Here is a 20475-nt window from a genome sequence, read left to right as displayed (position 1 = left end):
CTGCTGACATGCGAGAGTTGCTCCTGTGCTCCAGTGATGTAGTTTCCTCCTTCTCGTCAGGCTGGAAACTATCATGCACCATGGGACACAAATCTAAACTTTGAATATTAATGTGTGTAATTTATTAAAAAAGTCACTTCAGGTATTAGACTTATCTAACCTGCCTTAAAGTTTTCCATGAAAGCCAAAGGTTCCTGACACATTGTTTTCATGCAGGTAAGAGAATTTCCAAAGTACCAAGACAATGGCTGGTGAATAATGTTAAATACCCATAAACCCCAATACAAATTCCAGGTTCTAGAGGATTCTGGGGCAACAAAAGCAGTTCTTCTTAACAAAAGTTCAGGACATTTCCAGCGGCATTTGTAGTAACAAAAGCAGGTACTTCTTAAACACTGGTTCGGGACATGCCAAGCGATGTTTGTAGCGACAAAAGCAAGTATTTTGTGCGTCAGTTCGGGATATGTCCAGCCTTGTCTGTAGCAACAAAAGCAGGTATTTTCTGTAAAAAGGAGTGGGGCTTGGAGCAGCGTTTGTAGCGACAAAAGTGGGTATTTTTTTTACGTCAGCTTGGGACATGTCTGGCGATATTTGTTGCAATAAAAGCACATATTTTTAAGGTCAGTTTGGGACATATCCGGTGGTGTTTGTAGCAAAAATCTGACATTTTTTAATAAGATTTTGGGGCGTATCCAGCAGTACTTGTAGCATATTTTTTTAACCTCAATTTGGGACATTTCTAGCGGCGTTTGTAGCAATAATAGCGGGTGTTAGTCTCAAAAAAAAAAAGACCCCTGAAACATTAAATACTCATAAATCTGGGTACAAATTCCAGGTTCTAGAGGATTCTGGAGCAACAAAAGCAGTTCTTTTTAACAAAAGTTCAGGACATTTCCAGCGGCGTTTGTAGTAACAAAAGCAGGTATTTTTTAAACATTGGTTCGGGACATGCCAAGCGATGTTTGTAGGAACAAAAGCATGTATTTTGTGCGTCAGTTCGGGATATGTCCAGTCATGTCTGTAGCAACAAAAGCAGGTATTTTCTGTAAAAGGGAGTGGGGCTTGTCCAGCAGCGTTTCTAGAGACAAAAGTGGGTATTTTTTTACGTCAGCTTGGGACATGTCTGGCGATATTTGTTGCAATAAAAGCACATATTTTTAAGGTCAATTTGGGACAAGTCCAGTGGTGTTTGTAGCAAAAAACATTGATATTTTTAATACGTTTTTGGGACGTGTCCAGCAGTACTTTTAACATCAGTTTCGGACATTTCTAGCGGCATTTGTAGCGACAAATATGACTAATTCAAAAGTAAATCTAGGGCATTCCCAGTGGTGTTTGAAGCAATAAGAGCAGGTATTTTCTACCAACAGGTTATGAAAGGTCTGGTGATGTTTGTAGCAACAAAAGCATGTACGTTTTAAGGTCAGTTTGGGATATGTCCAGCAGTGTTTGTGGCGACAAAAGCAGGTATGAATTAACGTCCATTTGGGATATACAGGCATGTACTGTATGTATGTTTTATATCAGGACCTGTCCAGCGGTGTTCGCAGCGACAAAAGTGGCATTTCCTTTCTTTGTTTTTTTAAGAGTTCGGGGCATGTCAAGCCATCTTTGTAGTGACAAAAGCAGGTTTTTAACATTAGTTTGAGACATATCCAGCCATGTTTGTGGTGACCAAACCCTAACCCTAACCTTAAGGTTTTTAAACCTAAACCTAACCACACGCTAACCACAGTGCTTTCACAACATGAACTTGAATTATGAAGAAATATAAGGTTTCGACATATCCGCAAATATGAAACGTTTTGCAGAAACACACAATACCAGCGTTTATTCTGGTGACTGGGTTGCACAACTCCTCAAAACCAAGCTCATTTCACTGTGGTGCCATCAAGTTGCCTTTAAAATTGGTACTTCCACACTAAATGCATTTCATCTTATGAGAACATCTCTGAAGGCTGGTATCTGTCTCTATCTGCCTGCTGCTCTAAACCTGCTCTCTGCACGTGCTCCTGTGTTGAAGGGCTACTGTTGGAGGACATATGGCATCGTCTGGGAGAGACATAAGCTAGAGGTTGCAGGGAGGAGACACTGGTGCCATCCAGTAGCTCCCTGTGTGCAGTATGCCAAATTTAGCCCCATTGAAATCCTGGTTTTTACAGGATTTCATAGGTTTGGAGTCCACTGGCCTCCCCGCTGAGCTGTGACATCATGCCTTCTGAAGACGAGCATGCTGTTTTTGTCATTCGCAGGAAACACACTCACTCCGGCGCTGACATCGCAGTAACTTGAGGCCACGACTCAAACCGAGCAGCCTCTGTCTCTTTTAAATTGTGTTTACAATTTAATGACCTATTTGTGTTTGTTGTTTCCGGCGAGTGCCTGCTTCCCTCTCCCTCTCTCCGTCCCTCTCCCTCTGTATCTCTCGCTCCCTAACACGCTCTGACAGCGAAAGGTCAATGCCCATTGGCTACATGGGGGGCACTGAGTGATGTAAGGGGGGGTTGTCATGGTAACATGCAGGGCTCGGCGAGGACGCAGGATGCTTTTTGTGCCAAACACCAAGGCCGGGACTCAAGCGGGATCAAAAGACTCGAGAGCTCGACTCGCCGGGCGGAAGCGCGCCGGACTGGGGCCGCTTTAATTGACTGGCGGTTTACTGGCCCGGCAAATGGGAGGGGTGGGACTCGGCCAGTCGTGCCAGTGAAGCAGATCTGCATGTAAGAAACAGACAGAGAGGCCTAAAGACAGTTGGTTGCGAGCAGCTCTGTTATGTCTGTGAGCCTACATTCTGCTGAGCTTGGCTTCATATTAATAAAAGAGGGATTACCAAAGTCTGCAGGCTCCTCTTTGGCCCCTCTCCAGCCGAGAGCCAAGCGAGGGGTTCGCTCCCTCCACCCCGTCCGCCTCCCTCCTGCCATCCTTTGCTCCCTTTTCTTACTCCCCTCAGCATGCTGCTCACGTTCATCCCATTCAAAAAAAAAAGAAGAAAAAAACCCACTCTCATCTGCCTTTCCTCCTGTCTGTCTCTGTTCCATTTCTCTCCACTCTCCCTGTAAGTACAGGAGGGGAAAAAATGCACCAAAACACAGATAAATTATTTAGATTTTTTTCCCCAAAGAGAGAAGAAAAAAATGCTTGACTCTGCAGTTTGAAAGAAAGGAGGGGAAGGAGGGTGTGCGGGGGGGGTGAGAAATAAAAATTGCATTAGATACAAGATTCCGCAATCAGCCGGCGATATGAAGAATTAATCTTATCTTTCACCGGCACACACGGCCAAGTAGGAGAGCGCCTCCAAAGACTTCAAGATGACAACGGGACGAATTCTCCTTTCCATTACGCCGCCATTCAGCCATTGTGGCGGCCGACACCTGGCGATAAGCGGACGTATTGTTGCCATTGACAATGTCATTATGGGACAGTAAACAAGCGATGCAGCGGAGGGTCGGGATAAACCAGGCGGGGCCAGAAGGTCACCAAGACAATCTGGAATGAAAGGATGCAAGACCCCGAGGGAGAGATAAGATTCCTCTTCTTTCTCTTCTTCTTCATCTAAATCTTTTCTCGCTCACTCTCTCTATAAAGCCAAGGACGGGCGTACGCTTAGAACAAAGCCCCGGCACTGCCGCGTAATCAACTCCTCTGTACTCCAACAGCAGCAACACAATCTTCCCTGGAGGTCATCCACGGGAAGAGGCTTAGGAGGCAGAACGGCTGCAGGATCATGGGCTATTAAGATGGGAAAATAGGATGACATTCACCCGGCCTCTCACCCCGTTTTCCTCCACAAACAGTTTGTATATGAACAAACGTGAACACAGGCTGCAGTCAGACTGATGCAGGTGTTTGAGGAGACGCAGCTGTAAATGCTGTTCACAGATTTCGCACAATCTGAATCTTAGTCCAAGAGAAATGTCAAGTCTTCACAAGCAAACAGAAGATTCCACCCTCGTCATCTGAACACTTTGCTTTTGGTTTAAACGTTAACAGTGTTTCAAATCTGATCAAGTCCTTACAATGCACAGGCAGAACAAACAGACATTCAAGGTACGTCTTAAGTAAGGCAAGTTCAAGTCAAGATGAGGTTGAATAACCCTAACCCTAACCCTAAGCTGCAAATGGATGACAAGAGTTCCTGAGAAACCAATCTGTTTCCACGTACTGTTTTACCGCAGTTGGTTACAATTCCCGTCTTTCTTAAGCCCTCCTCTGACACTTCTAGCACCTGCAGTACACCTTAAAGTCTTCTGTCTGATCTGGGCCTGAAGGCCAATCCACGGTGTTCACATCCATGCAGCCTCTGACTTTCGTGTGACACAAATTTGGCCATCAACCGAACACCAATCTGATCTGATAGCAGTACTCTCCTTTCTCAAATTCAAAAGCTACACACCTCACTCTGTGGAACTCACTGGAAGTATTTTTAAGTAAGGCAAACAGGGGCCAGAGATTGCTGTGGCTGACATTGACAAAGACAGTGAACTGAATGTGGATTTGTTACATCATAGCAGACACCATGTTCACGTCATCATGTTGATATCAGCACTGGTACAAATACGTTGGATTGGATCAGTGGATCCGTAATACTTTGACATTCACATGTGCGTTCACCTATCCTGGAAAATACAACCCGTTCTCATTCTGAGGGCGTCGAATACGGCAGCTTGGTCAGTGTCTCTTGGCGTCCGATACCAGCGCAGAAGGCACCTTTAGCGTCTAAATGAGACACACTGGGCCTTCGACTAACTCCAGTGTAAAACCAACCACTCCACTGACGTAGTCTAAAGAACGAGAAAGTCTGTGTAGGGAGGAGATCGGGATGGAGAGGTCGGTCCAACAGACACAGGACTTTCACCCAGGACAGCGCTATTCGTCTCCCTTGAGAAACCAAAAGTCAATCCTAAGATGTAGTTACTCTGACGTACGCAACATGACTCAAGTGACACATACCAGTTAGCCTACGCACGCAACCTAAGTTACGTAATGAATAGGGACGATTTGAACTGGATTTTGAACAGGAAGTGGGTATTACTTAAACTGGAAATAGGTGGACAGAAGTTGTTATTTGAAGTCTGACATTGATATGGATTGATCAGAAGTTGCTTTATTTATCATTTATATTAAAGCATTTACAGAACAACCTCAGAATTGAGCTTCAGATGATTTTTGATCACAAGGGTAAGAGACTGACCACAGCTACCCAATGGAGACTTTCCTTTATCAGGAGTACAGTTTTCGACACATTTGATACTCGTACTCGTAAAAGGTACGTTATCCATATCGGAAACTTGTTTCATCCGAGTATTCTGGCTCAACTCTGGTAACAAACTTACTTTAACCCAAACCATGATCTTACCAAGTAGTTTTGACACCTTCATCTAAAGTAGTAATGTACACTTCATGTGAACATGAAATTTTATTTTGAAAAGACTCTATGTATGTAATAAGCGGAATCCGACACGTCCAAAACTGATGCTAAAGGGGTACCTAAAGGGTCATAGTTTGAAGCGTAGGGCCACTGCCCAAGCTGTTGTATATCATGAGTTCGGATTGAGGTTGTGTTGGACGATAAGACCCTGAATAGTCTTTTAAGTCAGTGGTTCCTAACTAGTGGGATGGTCCCAATCCAAATGGACCACAAGTGACTCGCAAATGTGTCAAGTTTACAAAAACACACTTTATTTTTTAGGAACAGTAAATTTCCAGCACAGAGCTTTTACTCTGAAGTGCCGTTTCCTGCTGTAGAGTGAGTGACTAATGGGAAGCTGCTTGACGGACACAGCAAACTAACTCAAGGACATGGCCAAACAAAAGTATGACTCTGATTATATTAAACTGCGGGACCTTGAACTCATGACTAAGGGGAAATCTGAACCCAGTGGTCAGACCAGTTGAGACCTGCTGATTTAAGTAACTATTTAAATATGTAAAATTTTGTTTTCGTCCATTTTCAAAACCAAACACCAACCAACAGATAAAACAGTCAAAATAAATTTTACCCACTATAATTAGAGCTTGACAATATATCGATATTACATTGATGAGACTTTGAATGTTGTTATATTGTCTTTTCCTGGTTTTTAAGGTTGTATTACAGTACAGTGATGTCATTTTCTGAACTGACCAGTCTGTCCTATCATTTGCCTTTATCCAACTAGTCACTATAGTCTCATATTTTGTGTAAGCACCAAAAGTCAACCCTAAAATATCAATATCAAGGTATTTAATTGAAAATATAGTGATTTTTCATTATCTACACATTGCCAAGACCTAACTATGATCATAACAGGTGTGTAGGACTGAAAACTCTATAGATTCAATAAAGAGTCGACCTTGAAACTACACTGCCAAACACAAGTCTTCGGTTGGTTAAAAGAGAATATGAGATTCTTTAGAGCTTTAAAACTGTTTCGAGAATGGGAATCAGAAATCATTTTCAAGCGTCCGACCATTTCTGAATCACACAAGCTGCATGACACCCATCATCAGATCAGGCTCAACCTGACACTCACACACACTCAGTCACAGCAGGTTGGTTGAGCATGGAGGTGGCAGGAGTGGTCCTGTTCCATTTGCAGACATTAGCACAGGGAGATTAATTTGTCCCCTTCCATTAGGTGGGAAAGCGGCCGTCATGGCTGCTCAATTATCCCTTAACAAAAAGAAAAATACACAAACACACAGGAGCCATCCAAATAATAAGCGCTGTATAAGTGTGTGTGTGTTGCATCATAAGGATGCATACGTGCGCAGGTATTGTTTGCATATAGAAGCCGGGAGTGGAGCAGTGCCCGGGGTCAGGTGTGGCTGTGTTTTCCACAGCGGCTGATGGCTCATTAATGGCAAAATGTGCATTTTCTACGTCTCATATTCGGCACTGAAATAGAGCGAAAGAGATGACGTGAGAGGAGGAAAACAGAGGGGTAGAAAGAGGGAACGAGGGACGACGAGAAAGAGAGAGATAGACGTTGTTGTTGTTGTGTTTAGACTTGCCGTCTTCCTGCTGCTCTCTCCTCTTTTGTGAAGATTTCGACTTCATTAGAATTATAATGAACATCAGCGAGGCTCGCTGAAATATTTTTGGCTCCTTGAAAATAAATGAATACACAAGCAAATCAATTCAAATCTGCCCATTATGCCTGTTTTCTGGGTCGTATGAAACGTGCATAATGGGCCACACTATAGGCACACAGCGCTGTATGTTGCAGGCGGCCGCGATAATAAGCTAAAATTAGAGGATCATTTGTCATCATTCCCAACATCGTTACATATTGTAAAATCAATTTCACATCCGCGACGACATCAACGGGCTCGTGACGGCGTATTGACTGACTGAGAGACATATCAGAGCATTATAGCGCTGATGTTAACACTACAGCGCAGTCATGAGGAATGTTGGTATGTTTTGTGTGTGTGTGTGTGTGTGTGTGTGTGTGTGTGTGTGTGTGTGTTTGGCTGTCGTGCTCCGCCGGTGTGATGATGTTGCNAAAAAAAAAAACGTCACACCGAGTTCCCCCAACACACACACACACACACACACACACACACACACACACACATACACACACAGAGAGTGCCGTGCATATGCGCCTAAATACAGCAAAAGACAAATGTGGAAACGTGCAAACGAGCAAATGTAAATGAAACACAGAAGTCAGAGCAAATCTAAAGATGTTTCCACGCCACGCTCTCGTTATTGAAGGTTTTATTTTGCTCACAGGAAGTTATTTAAGAAACAAAAACAACCAGTGTGGGTCTTTTTTTTTTTCCGAGTGGTGTTCTAATCAAACGAATGCTTCAAAATTAACGCGATAATGATTAATTACAGCAACAATGAGGTTTGTGCCGGGGTGGAAGTTGGTAGTAAGAGCGAGCGTGCAATCAGGACGGAATTAAATGTGCACTAATAACAAATAATGTGTTATAAATAAATACTGTTGTTGTTTTAGGAAATGCTGGAATGTGAAGACGACACACCCTCGACTCCAGCTCCCCCCCCACCTCGAGAGCATCAGCTGGAAGAAAAAACACTCCACTATCCCAGAACACCCTGGGGCATGCCGCTCTGTGTGTGTGTGTGTGTGTGTGTGTGTGTGTGTGTGTGTGTGGTAGTTTGGACGCTCTCATACCAGCAGTGTTTCAGGAGGATGGAAGATGTGACAAAGTGTGTGTCTGCACGTGTGTGTGTGTGTGTCTGCACGTGTGTGTGTGTGTGTTTGTGGATTGATTTACAGACTACGTCAAAAGAACGAGGAGGTCAGGATGTGTCGCTGATAACCATGGTAACCTCTGTCACTGCCGCCATCTTGGGGAAATGTGACTTATATAATAATGTTATTATGTGAAAGAAAAAAATAATCAGCATAAGAATAAATAATTAAAAAACTAAGTGAGATAATGAATAAATAATAATATAAAGATTATAAATGCTATGAAAACAAATAATGAAATTCAATTGGAAAAATAAAAGCATTATTATAATGAAAAGGACTATTTAGAAAATGTTATACATAAAGAATAAAAATAAGTGAGATAAAGAACAAATAACAATATAAAGATGACAAATGCTATGAAAACAAATAAATAAAATTAGGAAAATAAAAATATTATTTTAATGAATATTATTAATAATAAACTACTACTGAAAAAATGCTTTAAAATACATTATACATAAAAAATGAGATAATAAATAATTAATAATGTTAAGATGACAAATGCTATAAAAACAAACTGGAAAAATATATGAATTATAATGATTAATGTTATTGAAATTCATTAACAACCAATTATAAAAGACTATAACAAAAAAATTAAAATATAAGTCTTAAATAATAAAAACAATAAATATATAAAATAATAAATAAAATAATATTAGTTAATTTAAAAAGATCAAATATTAATACAACTACTAATACTAAAAGAACTAAATAAAACGTAATAATTCACGACTACTACTACCTTTAATAATAATACCTATATAATTATAGTTATTATTTATAAATTGTAAAAATAAAACAAATAATAATATCAATTATACATTAAAAAATAAATACTAAAATTAATTACATTATTGTAAAAAAAAATGACCAAGAAAAAACATAAAAATAATGAAAAAACACAAATAATAAGTGATATGAAAACGATTATCATTATCATTATTGCTTTTTTGGAGAGACCTCCAACAGCAGTAATAAAGGCTAGGCGCATGTGTGTGTGTGTGTGTGTGTGTGTGTGTGTGTGTCTGTGTGTGTAATAGTTTTTATTCTCTCAGTACCCAATGTGTTCCAGGTCAATGGTCTGAATCACACACAAAGAAGTAAGCCCCTCCCGAGCCACTGTATGTTCACCTGCCACCCAGTGTGTGTGTGTGTGTGTGTGTGCCTTGTCCACAAATTGAACTCGTGTCACTCGGAGAGAAAGAAAAACGTTCCTGAGAGAGAAAAGACAGATTGTGAAGAAGTGAAGGCAGAGAAGGCGTCTAAGCGCCTGTCCAGCTCTCTGCAGACGTCCCTCCCTCCTCCCCCGCCCTCCTCCCCCACCCTCCTCTCCGTCCCTCCCCGTCATTAGCAGTTCTTCATAATTCATGTGTTTAGATGAAAAATGGATGAACAGTGAGCATGACACCAGCACCAGCCTCCCACAATTAAAAAACCCAGTGAGAATTTCAATCCCACTTTTCCCTGCTGCGACAGTCAGAGTGCACAGAACGAGGGAGGGGTGTGTGTGACGGTCTGGATCCAGACACCAGGTGGGAAAATGAAGGGCAGACGGGGTAAAAAAAACAACAAAAAAAAACAACTTTCTGAAGGGTCGGTTCACCCAAATCACAAAACCTAGATATCCTCACTTACCCCTGCTGGTGTCTAGCCACACAGACAGCTCTGGTTCTACCTGCTGAGATATCTGTCAGGCTAACTAAGAAATTTGAGAGAAATTCGGTGACAGTTAACATGCAGTTTATTTTGCCCCTCAGCCATAAACATCTGTAAGCAATGATGGGACAATGAAATAACTCTTAGTGTTCATCTCTTCATTTGACCGACAGCCACACTCTGATGACATCATGACACCTGAGCGTTTTTGATATGATTTTTCAAAACCTCCTCAAATTAAAGCTGTGACAATTAATCGATTAATCAATAGCTCTCAACTATTGAATTAATGGCCGACTAATTTGCTTATCAAATAATTTATTTAAGTCATATTTTAAGAGGAAAAAATCTCAGATTCGACCTTCTTAAATGTAAAACTCCTCTATTTTCTTTCCTCCTCTTTAACAGTAAACTAAATATCTCTGGGTTGTGAACAAAACAAGACCTCTGAGGACGTCATCTTGGGCTTTGGGAAACACCGACTGACATTTTCCACCATTTTCTGACACTCTGTAGACCAAACTAATCAACTAATCAAGAAAATACAAATCACAACCAATCGCCAGAAAAACATTGGCATTGTATGCTTCTGCAACAATAAAAATAATCATTAACTGCAGCCCTAATCCAAATAAAAGTGGTAGAGTCCAATAGCGTCCTGCTGCAGAGCTCCAGACATGGACCCACCTCCTGTGCTGAGACCAATCTTACTCTTAATGATAGGGATGCATGATTTTGGATGTTTCAGTCGATATGCAGATGTATAACAAATTATTTGGCCGATAACCGATATCAATATAATGCTGTTTTTCCCCACCTAAGCTTTGTGATCATGAAGTCTCCTCTGCAGTGGAATTAGCATCATATTATGCATGCATACTCTTATCTTGATGGCCGGCCAGCAGATGGAGACATGAAATACAATAGTTTTCAATGTATGTGATAATTTATTGGGCAAAATACAAAAAAGCATGTTGGCCAATTTTGATAGTTCATTTTAAAGCCGATATCAGCAGATATCAGCCAATACTGATGACGTGCTGATATTATCATGCATCTGCCACATGACATTCACCAGTACACAAGTACACAATAAAACCTTAATATTCCGATATAACTAACTTGTCAAGTTACATTGTTACTCTAAGAGTTTTTAAAGCTAACATCAACAAAGCTAGCTTGTTAGCTAACAATAGCAAACTCATAAGGTTAGCTAATAACCTACTTACTACTTACTAACCTGAGTTTGCTAACATTACTGTATATAGACTGTTTCAAACCGGACAACATAAACATTCTAAATGGGTCCCTTTGTATTTCCTGTTTGAATGTTAATGCAGAAGCTGACAGGAAGTAAACAGGGACCAAAGTTGTTGCCCTAGCAACAGAATAGCAATGAAACGGTCCATAAAATTATTATTACGTACTAACTACGAGTTTGCCGACAAAAGCTAACATCAACAAAGCTAGTATGTGCACTAACGACAGCAAACTCCTACGGTTAGCAAATAACCTTCTTACTAACCTGAGTTTGCTAACGAAAGCTAACCTTACTGTATATAAAATTAACAATACTAGCTTGTTAGCTAACAAAAGCAAACTAATAAGGTTAGCTAATAACCTACTTACTAACCTGAGTTTGCTAAGCTAACATTACTGTATATAAAATTATCATAGCTAGCATGTGAGCTAATGTCAGCAAACTCTTAAGTTTAGCAAATAACCTTCTTACTAACCTGAGTTTGCTAACGAAAGCTAACCTTACTGTATATAAAATTAACAATACTAGCTTGTTAGCTAACAAAAGCAAACTAATAAGGTTAGCTAATAGCCTACTTACTAACCTGAGTTTGCTAAGCTAACATTACTGTATATAAAATTAGCAAAGCTAGCATGTGAGCTAATGTCAGCAAACTCTTAAGTTTAGCAAATAACCTACTTACTAACCTGAGTTTGCTAATGAAAGCTATCCTTATTGTATATAAAATTAACAATACTAGCTTGTTAGCTAACAAAAGCAACCTTATAAGGTTAGCTAATAACCTACTTACTACTTACTAACCTGAGTTTGCTAAGCGAACATTAACGTTACTGTATATAAAGTTATCAAAGCTAGCATGTGAGCTAACGACAGCAAACTCTTGAGGTTAGCAAATGACCTACTTACTAACCTAAGTTTGCTAACGAAGGCTAACATTACGGTATAGAATGAACAATACTATCTTGTTAGCTAACAATAGCAAACTCGTAAGGTTAGCAAAAGTTATTTGTTTTTGCATAATGTCACCTAACCTCACTTTGTAAATTCCAGTTACACTGAAATATTAGGTGGTACTGTGTAACTTTGTGTGATTGATGGAGGGCGTGTGGCTAATTTAAACTATTGAACGCTGATGGTCGTTTCTGGCATTTCACTTCCTTCTCCAAGCTCGGGACTGGAAAGGGTGCGACGAAGGAGAGGGCCCGAGCCTGGAGCTCTGCAGTTAGACCCTTCTCGTACAATCTGTAAGGTTTGATACCACTACAGGAAGTGAATACATACGTTTTAAGTGCCATTCAGCAAGGCACAAAACTCTTCACATAGGCCTACTGAAGCTTTACACTACATGACTGTACAGCAGGCGTCTGCTAGGGGAGAAAGACGTGAGGAGGAAGAAGAAGAGATGTTTGAGGGTTTTCATATCCTCTTTCTTCCTGGAGACAAACAGTCTGATCTTGATTCTCAGGCCCGTCTAATTATCATAGAGTGTTTGTATAAAAATCTGCGTCACTCTCCTGATGGGCAGAACGCATGACTCATCATGTTTTTACTATTCCTATAAGTTCTGGCGCCAAACGAGCAAATTGCTCCTGGCTGTCAAATGACGGCGCGTTTTTGCCAGTTGTGCTGACTGGGAGCGTTTGTGGTGAGTGCGTCTCCCACACTGCAGCTCTCATCGGACATTTTCTCACTGGGGGATAAATTAGAGCTGAGGAAAGGGCCTTTAACACTGATAACTGTCACTGCCGAGGAGCGAGAATACTCCAGCCAGTGTCTTCTGACTGCACTGAGCCTGTTCCTCTTCTCATAAATATTCAGATGTGGGAATACTGAGGGGGGAGGCGGGGCCAGAAGCGCCGCACTGAGCAGTCGCCGTGGCGAGGGACCGCTGTTGTCATGTGGCAACCGGGGAGGCAATAACGGACGCAGCGTACCGGGACGCCACATTGTGTGAATCCCTGTAATTATAGTCTCTTCTGTCTATGTGTGTCTGGCTCTGTAAACAGGAAGTGTGTGTGTGCATTTGTGCGTCTCACACACACCTGCAGCCCTGGTGCCAAAGAGGAACTTGAGGCCTTTAGAGAGCTGTTGTATCTGTTCCACTCATGAGCTGATGCTATTCATACGCTAATCAACGCTTGTTTACGCCGATTTGTGTATTTTTTCGTGGGAGGGCGGTATGCGCGTGTGTGCCGGCGTGCGCGAGCGCCGTCCTCCCCGTCTCAGGAGGTCATGTCAGAGCCAATAGTGGGTTTGTGGCTCATAATGACCGATGCTGAAAGGCATCCGTGGAGCCACGCTTGCTAATTATCAGCTGTGTGCCTTCAAAGAACATTATCAGCACAAAGACCTGCAATTATACACACACTCACATGCACACACTCAGATACACACTCTTGCACACCCTTTATCATCTATTTCCGCCGTCAACTCTTTCTCCTCCCAAACGCTCTTCTTTTCTCTTGATTGCCGTTGTCCTCTTTTTTTAAAACTCCATGTTGTCCTCCTTTCTTCACCTCCCTTCCATCCCTGAATCCTCTCCTCTGCTCCCTACGACTCCCGTGACTCTCTTTTCCTCCTTCCCCGCTCCATCTTTCCAGCCTGTTTTCATATCCTGCCGTCCGTTTATCCATCCCCATCCTCCCAATTCCAGCCCCATCCTCTCCTCCAGCTCCCTTGTTTCCACTTTTCCTGTCTCTTTCTCCCCATTCCCCCCTCCTCCTCCCAGCTCCTCTTCCTCCTCCTGGCCCAAAACAGACACTTAAATAACGAGCTGGGTGTCAGTCAAACCGCCAGAGAGCTTCATTAGAGGAGGAGAGAGCACAGGATCAAATTATACGCCCAGTTCTCTTTTGTGTGATTGTGTGTGTGTGTGTTTGCAGGGGATTGTGGGGGGTCGGCGGCGGTGATGGTGGTGGTGGTGGTGAAGGCAGAGAGGAAGTAAACACACACGCTCCGGAATGACGCAGCTGTGTGGCGGATTAGTGTGTAACACACATCGTTTCTGTGTGTGGTTGTGTGTGTGTGTGTGTGTGTGTGTGTGTGTGTGTGTGTGTGTGTGTGTAAGCTCATGCGCCAGTCACAGCCTCGCCTGTTTTCTCCAATCAGAGAGAAAAACAAAAGCAAACTATTTTGCCTAATTATTCACAGCCACAGTCGTCGTCTCTTTCTTTTCCTGCCGTGTTTTTTGCTTCTTCTCCGCCGGCGTCTCGTTCTGTGCTGGATCTTGTTTTTGATCTGAGCTGATTTACCTGCTGTGTTTGCCTGTGAATCAGGTGTAGCTTTACACTGATGCTATATAGGGACTGTATTATTAAAACTCAATATCATTCAATTCTGCTGTGAGACAATGAGGCAGACATTTGTATAACTGTTCTTCATAACCTTTTATTCCTTTTTTCCTGCACTACTAAAGTACAAGTACTTATTTAGAGGTTATATTACTGATAAAAACAATGGTAATTAAGCTGCAAGCAGTGATGAACATGTTGGGGAACCAAATGTGCATTCATGCAACCATCCGACATTGCATGCACACAATGTAAATTACATGTAAATCAGACAACCCTAGTCACATGTAGCTGACTTCCTGTTGTCAGTAGGATGCGCTTTGAGTCAGTGTGGGCATGTAGATCTCTTCAGGCCTGGACTCTTATCCAGCAGGTCAAATCTTGGGCAGACTGGACTTTAAAGAGTTGAGTTACAACAGCTTCCTGTCTCATGGCAAAATACTGAAATTTGCCATGCTGCCACGGCAACGTCACTCAATAAAAACACAAAAGCTTCACAGTTTGGCAATGTGAAGGTCTTGAGATTCTGCTGCCCAATTCTGAGATGGATCTGTTGAACCCTCTGAAAGGAGTTCCAGAAAGTGTACCTGTACAGTGCCTGTAGTAGCGCATTCTCACATGACCTATGACATCATCATTTGAGATATCACCTATTTGCAGTACTTAGCTACCTTGGCCAAGTCTCTCTTGTAAAAGAGATGTTCAATCTCAAAGAGACTTCCTGGTTAAATAAAGGTAAAATAAATAATCAAGATACTTATACAACTCAAATTTGAAACAAGTCTGATAAACCTTTTAGGAGAAGTTTGAAAAAGTTTGCATATAGTACGCGACAAATGCACAAAATTCAAAATGGCTGACTTCATGGTGGGCGGAGCTAATAAAGCCAAATGAGAAATATGTCCGCAGTGATGACAGCAATGTGCATATTACGTTTTGTGAATATAGGAGCAACCTTGTCCCAACTGAGGCCTTCCACGCAATAGGGGGGCAATCTCAGGTGGGGGGCAATCTCAGGTATGGCTGGGATTGGTCGAGATCAATCTGCAGAGCTTTACAATGTTGACCAGTTCGGACACAGTTTTGGAGCTTCCAAAATGCCTCAAAAATGCAAGTGTGCAGAAGAATGATAATCTCTAACAAAGCAATAGGTTCCTGGCCGGGGACGAAAAGTGCAAGGAACATCTACTCGGGCCTTAAATAAAAAGTAAAGGTTAAGTCTATGGAGTTAGTGAGTTACTTTAAGGACTACATCACTGGTCAGGAATGTTTCAGCCCATTAAAACTGCATATTCTATACATTAATGCTTAGTATATTCCAAATATACATCAAGTTTTATAATGGATTTGTTCCATTAGCTATTACATTCACTTCATTTCATTACAGAGTGAAAATCGGATCAAAGAGTCATAACTGGCTCAAAATGGACAATACTAAACATTTCTGTTCCTGCATTGTTTTCTGCTAAATTCCATGTTCTGACACCAAGTTTGGTGAATGCAGTCCTTTAAGACTCTCAAATTTGCCCAAACTAATACTTGGTACACTATCTGATGCATCATGAACCAACTGCAGTGTATTTGTCCTCTGAAATACATGCAATTTTTCCTAGCATGAAACACCTCATTCAAAAACACCCGAATAAAAGCACATCTACTCATCTCAACAACTACTTAGCAAAGGGCATGTCCACAGCAAGAGAAATCATTGTTAGTCAATATCACTTCTAATGCTGAAAAGCAAAATAATCCCACTCTCTTCTTATGGTGTAAATATTAAAAGGGTCAGTTCACTCATTAATAAAAACACAAACAAATAATGATGTCTGATGACCATACTTACAGCCACACCTGCTGATGCATTACGCATCCTTTAAATGTTTATGAGACGCTCCATTATTAGGTCCTTTGGTAGATAACCAGTCATTACGAGTGTTGCAACAGTAAGCATTAACTGATTATAATCCAGACCGTAAAGCATTATAGGTGCACCATAATTCTTTACGAGTGTTCATATGATGTTAAATGGATCGAAAAGGTGGAAAAGTGTCCCTGCTCCTTTTTTCCCTTCTACTATCCCTCTCCACGTTGGAAGAGATGGGGGCGCATTGATGGTTTTCAGGGCAGGATATTCGTCCTTTTCCTGTTAACTCTGCCTCAGATGAGAAATAGGTACTGCTATTTTAAGACCAGCCCTTATTTAAACCTTCTTCTCCCCTCCCCTCGCTTGATCTGTCGCTCTGTCGCCAAAGGGTTTAGTTTAATGACCCTCCTCGGCCGTAGATCTGAGCCGCGTCACATCTCTCCTTTCCAATTTCCCCTTTTCTCCCTCCCTTCATTTCTATCTATCTCTCTCTACCCACAACCTTGTCTCATCTTTCTCTCCATTTTTCCATGTTGCTCCCCATCCCCCAACAACATCGCCAACACCACTCGAGCGTTGGAGCTACAATGCCTGTTGATGTAGTCAGTGTTTGGCCTGAAGCCTGAAGATACACTGCATGCCTCATTGAGGACGAGGCTGAGGGGAAGGAAATGAGTGAGGGGGGAAAAGAAGGAGAGAGAATACAAGATGTTCAACAGTACCTTTGTATCGGTCCGGAGAGGTCGCTGGCGTCCTGCCTGTAAGACAAGAAGAAAATGATTGACTAAAACATGAAAAATACACACAATGAATAACAAATATCAAATAAAACGATTATTAAAATGACATAAGCAGCAAAAAGTGAACATTTTCCACCCAAAAAAACACTTGGTTTCAGTTCCAAAGCAGGGATGTCAACAAAGCTAAGCATATCATTCCCATGAATTGGGACCTAATTCTCCCATTTTACGCTGATGACACTCTGCTGTCTGTATGATTCTCAGATAGAAATCTGCTCCATGCTTTCAGTGACAAATAGACACAAACAATCTCCCAATCTGCAGCAACTCAGCATTTGGTTGAGAGAAATATCACGTGATCGAAAGGATATTGTTTTTATTACATTATTTAAACATAAACAGTGTGTAAGTGCAGTGATGTACCAGTTTAAAGGTGTAACATGATATAAAAGTTGACGGTTATCATACAGTGTACATTTGCTTTGCTATCTATGATATTTAAAAAAAATTAATTGCATGAAGGATCTCCCTTTTATTTTAGTTATTTTCAAAGGGGAGACTTTTTTTTGTTCAACCAACAATAACTCTTCTGTTTTCATTCCTTTAAGGCTTATTCTGACTGATAATATGAATTCTGTAATACCATGATACCATGAAACTAGATGTTCTGGGATGATTATCATACCTTGAAAACCTCATACCATTGAAACCCTAGCACAGCAAGACGGTATACAACATTAGAGTGTGCTAGTAAACCCGGAACTCCGTTAGCGCTTTTAGCACTTCCGGTTCTCTCGTCTAAAAGTCAATACGTTTTTTGAATGGGATTTTGGTAAAATGCCTCAAATAAGGTCTGTGGTTAACAAAAGCTTAAGCAAGTTTCAGGTTTTGTTCTACGACATAAAACACGTCAGTAAATACCCTACTTGTGAATTTTGAAGCTTTTACGTGTCGTAAAAAAGGACTAGACTACAAACCCTGTCGGGGACATTAAACGTCATCACCCCCGAACAGGCGAGAGTGCTGGCAGTCCGCCATTACAGCTTCTTATTTAGCTTAAACAGTCCGATTTCCCCATTATACAATGTTTTTAAAATAAAGCGGACGAAATCAGTTGAAAGCTTAGTAGCGGTGACGTCAAGAGTCATGTGACCGTGGAGTAGTCATGTAGTCCGTTAAAGCCTAACGTTAGCTTTTTACTTCTGGCGATCACATTTAAGCTTCAAATGCGGTATGAAAGGTGTTCATATGTGAAGTATCATAAACTTGTGTTAGCCACAGAGCTTATCTTCTGACATAATCCAAAACGCAATGCAAAAATCACATTCACTTTCTCTTCCGGGAACCAGCGCAATGCTAATCTTCCGGGTTTTGACGTCAGCCCTGGCACACTCTATAAAGATGAAATGGCACAAAAATTTCACAATTACAGTGACCAAATTCATCACAGTCATCAGCACTATCACAGTTTTGTTAAAATGTGCTGAAAACGTTAGTACTGATAAATACACTGAGATGATTTCACCAAGTTTTATTTTATTTGGACACACAAGCAGCCTGTCTCTGAAATGCTTGCTCAAGTGTCTCTGTTACGGTAGATAAGAACAAGGGACTAATAGCACCACTGGGTTGCCTGCTGACCAACCACTCTGTTAACAGTAAGGTACAAAAAATCTCTGGAGCGCCGTCACTGCTGTCCCCCATGTTTTTAATGACGCGAAGCAAACCCACATCGCATGCTGCTAGCTTTGGTTGATGCTAGACCTTATATACTGTGCGTTTTTCAAGGTGCGGTAATCCAATGCGGTTTTAATGCAGCCCAAAATGTTTGTTACAGTTGCTCCGGTGTAAAGAGAAAAGAATTTTAAGATGTAAGAATAAGAGTATGAAATAAAAGTGTGTAAATATAAAGCAATTAAATGAAATAATGTAGAAATGAAATGTGCATTATAATAACCCCTTCATTCCTCTAAAAAAGCCACACATAACTGTATATACACCGTATCTCTTCACATGCATAGCGTTCCCCAAGGTTCCAAACTCTAATTCAGCTATAGCAAAGTTTCCTAACCATCTTCCCACCCACAGTGCAACCAAACCCCCGTAAAACTCACTCATATTAATCTAAAAGTTGTATTAAGACATCCGCAGCCACACAACGCTTCATGGACACATATTCTCACAGTGATAGCAACACTCTTTAGAAACTGCTTACACTAAAAGTTTACCATTTTACATAAGTCAAAGTTAAATTTTTCCCAGACTACGATTGCATCAGTGATGTCCCGTTGACTGCAGAGGAGCTTTGCAGCTTTAACTTTAGGTACTTTTTAACAGTGGAAGTAAAACAGTTGGGCGCCGATGAAGGCAGTGTTTCGGGAAATATGATACAACTCACATAAGATACTGGCAAAACAAAACACACACAAGACACACACACACACTGAGCCATCTAAATAGTAAATTGGTCTTGTCTGTCCTTGGGAAGAGTAGAGAAACTTGTTCGTTCCACTGGGTTTTCTCCATAATTCCCCGCTGTTTCCTCTTTCTCTCTTCTTCCCTTTTTGTTTTATCCCTCCCTCCAATCCTCTGTTCCTCTTCCACTGCATGTAAATAAATTGGTCCCCAGGCCCCACCACTAGACACTGTGTGAGCGAGTATTACACTCAATGCAACACACACGCACACACACACAACCCTCCAGAGCTCAGAGCTGCACCAAATTAGCTCGGGTTTTATGTCACAGAGGTAAATAAAATAATAATGAATTAACAATGCTGTCATTAATACCCAGTGTGTGTGTGAGAGCGAGAGAGTGAGTGTGTGTGTATTATGATGAAATGCGAAGAAAAAACTCCTTGCTCCTCCTCAACACAGTGGCCAATCACCGCTATCGCCACTCTTTGCATTTCAAAGACACACTCTTGTCTGTTTCATCTCCGACCACAAAACGCTCATCCTGTTATCCCGCCGCGCACACACTCACACACACACACACACACACACAAGATAGCCACCTCCGCTTCAGTCCATTCTCCCAACGCCATGAATTATGAAACAGGGTAAATGGAACATCAAACACACACTGCTCGCACTCGCAGGTTTACACACCGCATACACACGCGTACAAGGAAGACACTCGTAACTCACTGCACATAAAACTCCGCTACACACACCATCGCTCATATTTTTTAATCTACATACATATATACAAGCAAAACGTTTACACTGCGCACTTCTTATGACTTATTAACTCGCTGCAGCTTAAATGTAACAGTTCTGAAGTTATAAAGACCCCAATAAAACTTCATTAGAGCAAGTTTATGAGTGTGACGACACTAAAGACACAGTCAAACAACCAGCGGCTCCTCTTATTTACATGATGCTTAGTCGAGGATGATGAAATCTGGCAGCTCCAGAGCAAGAGGATCTTACATTACAGACAAGT

At 41.4% G+C, this 20475-nt stretch overlaps 2 protein-coding genes across 2 annotated transcripts in view; one reads left to right on the top strand and one right to left on the bottom strand.

Annotated features, from left to right (window-relative positions):
- The window catches only part of celf2 (cugbp, Elav-like family member 2), a 321704-nt gene that overhangs the window by 238254 nt on the left and 62975 nt on the right, over positions 1-20475 (bottom strand). Inside the window, exon 2 of the mRNA XM_050036317.1 lies at positions 17010-17045. Coding sequence (XP_049892274.1) covers positions 17010-17045 — 36 coding nt within the window. The remainder of the gene's footprint in view (positions 1-17009; positions 17046-20475) is intronic.
- abcc9 (ATP-binding cassette, sub-family C (CFTR/MRP), member 9) overlaps positions 1-20475 on the top strand; it is a 555625-nt gene that overhangs the window by 533557 nt on the left and 1593 nt on the right. The gene's annotated exons all lie outside the window — the stretch shown is intronic.

Source organism: Epinephelus moara, chromosome 23, assembly GCF_006386435.1.
Source record: "Epinephelus moara isolate mb chromosome 23, YSFRI_EMoa_1.0, whole genome shotgun sequence".
Classification (NCBI taxonomy): Eukaryota; Metazoa; Chordata; class Actinopteri; order Perciformes; family Serranidae; genus Epinephelus; species Epinephelus moara.
The sequence above is the reverse complement of the archived record's forward strand: the minus strand, read 5'-3'. Positions and strand labels throughout refer to the sequence as shown.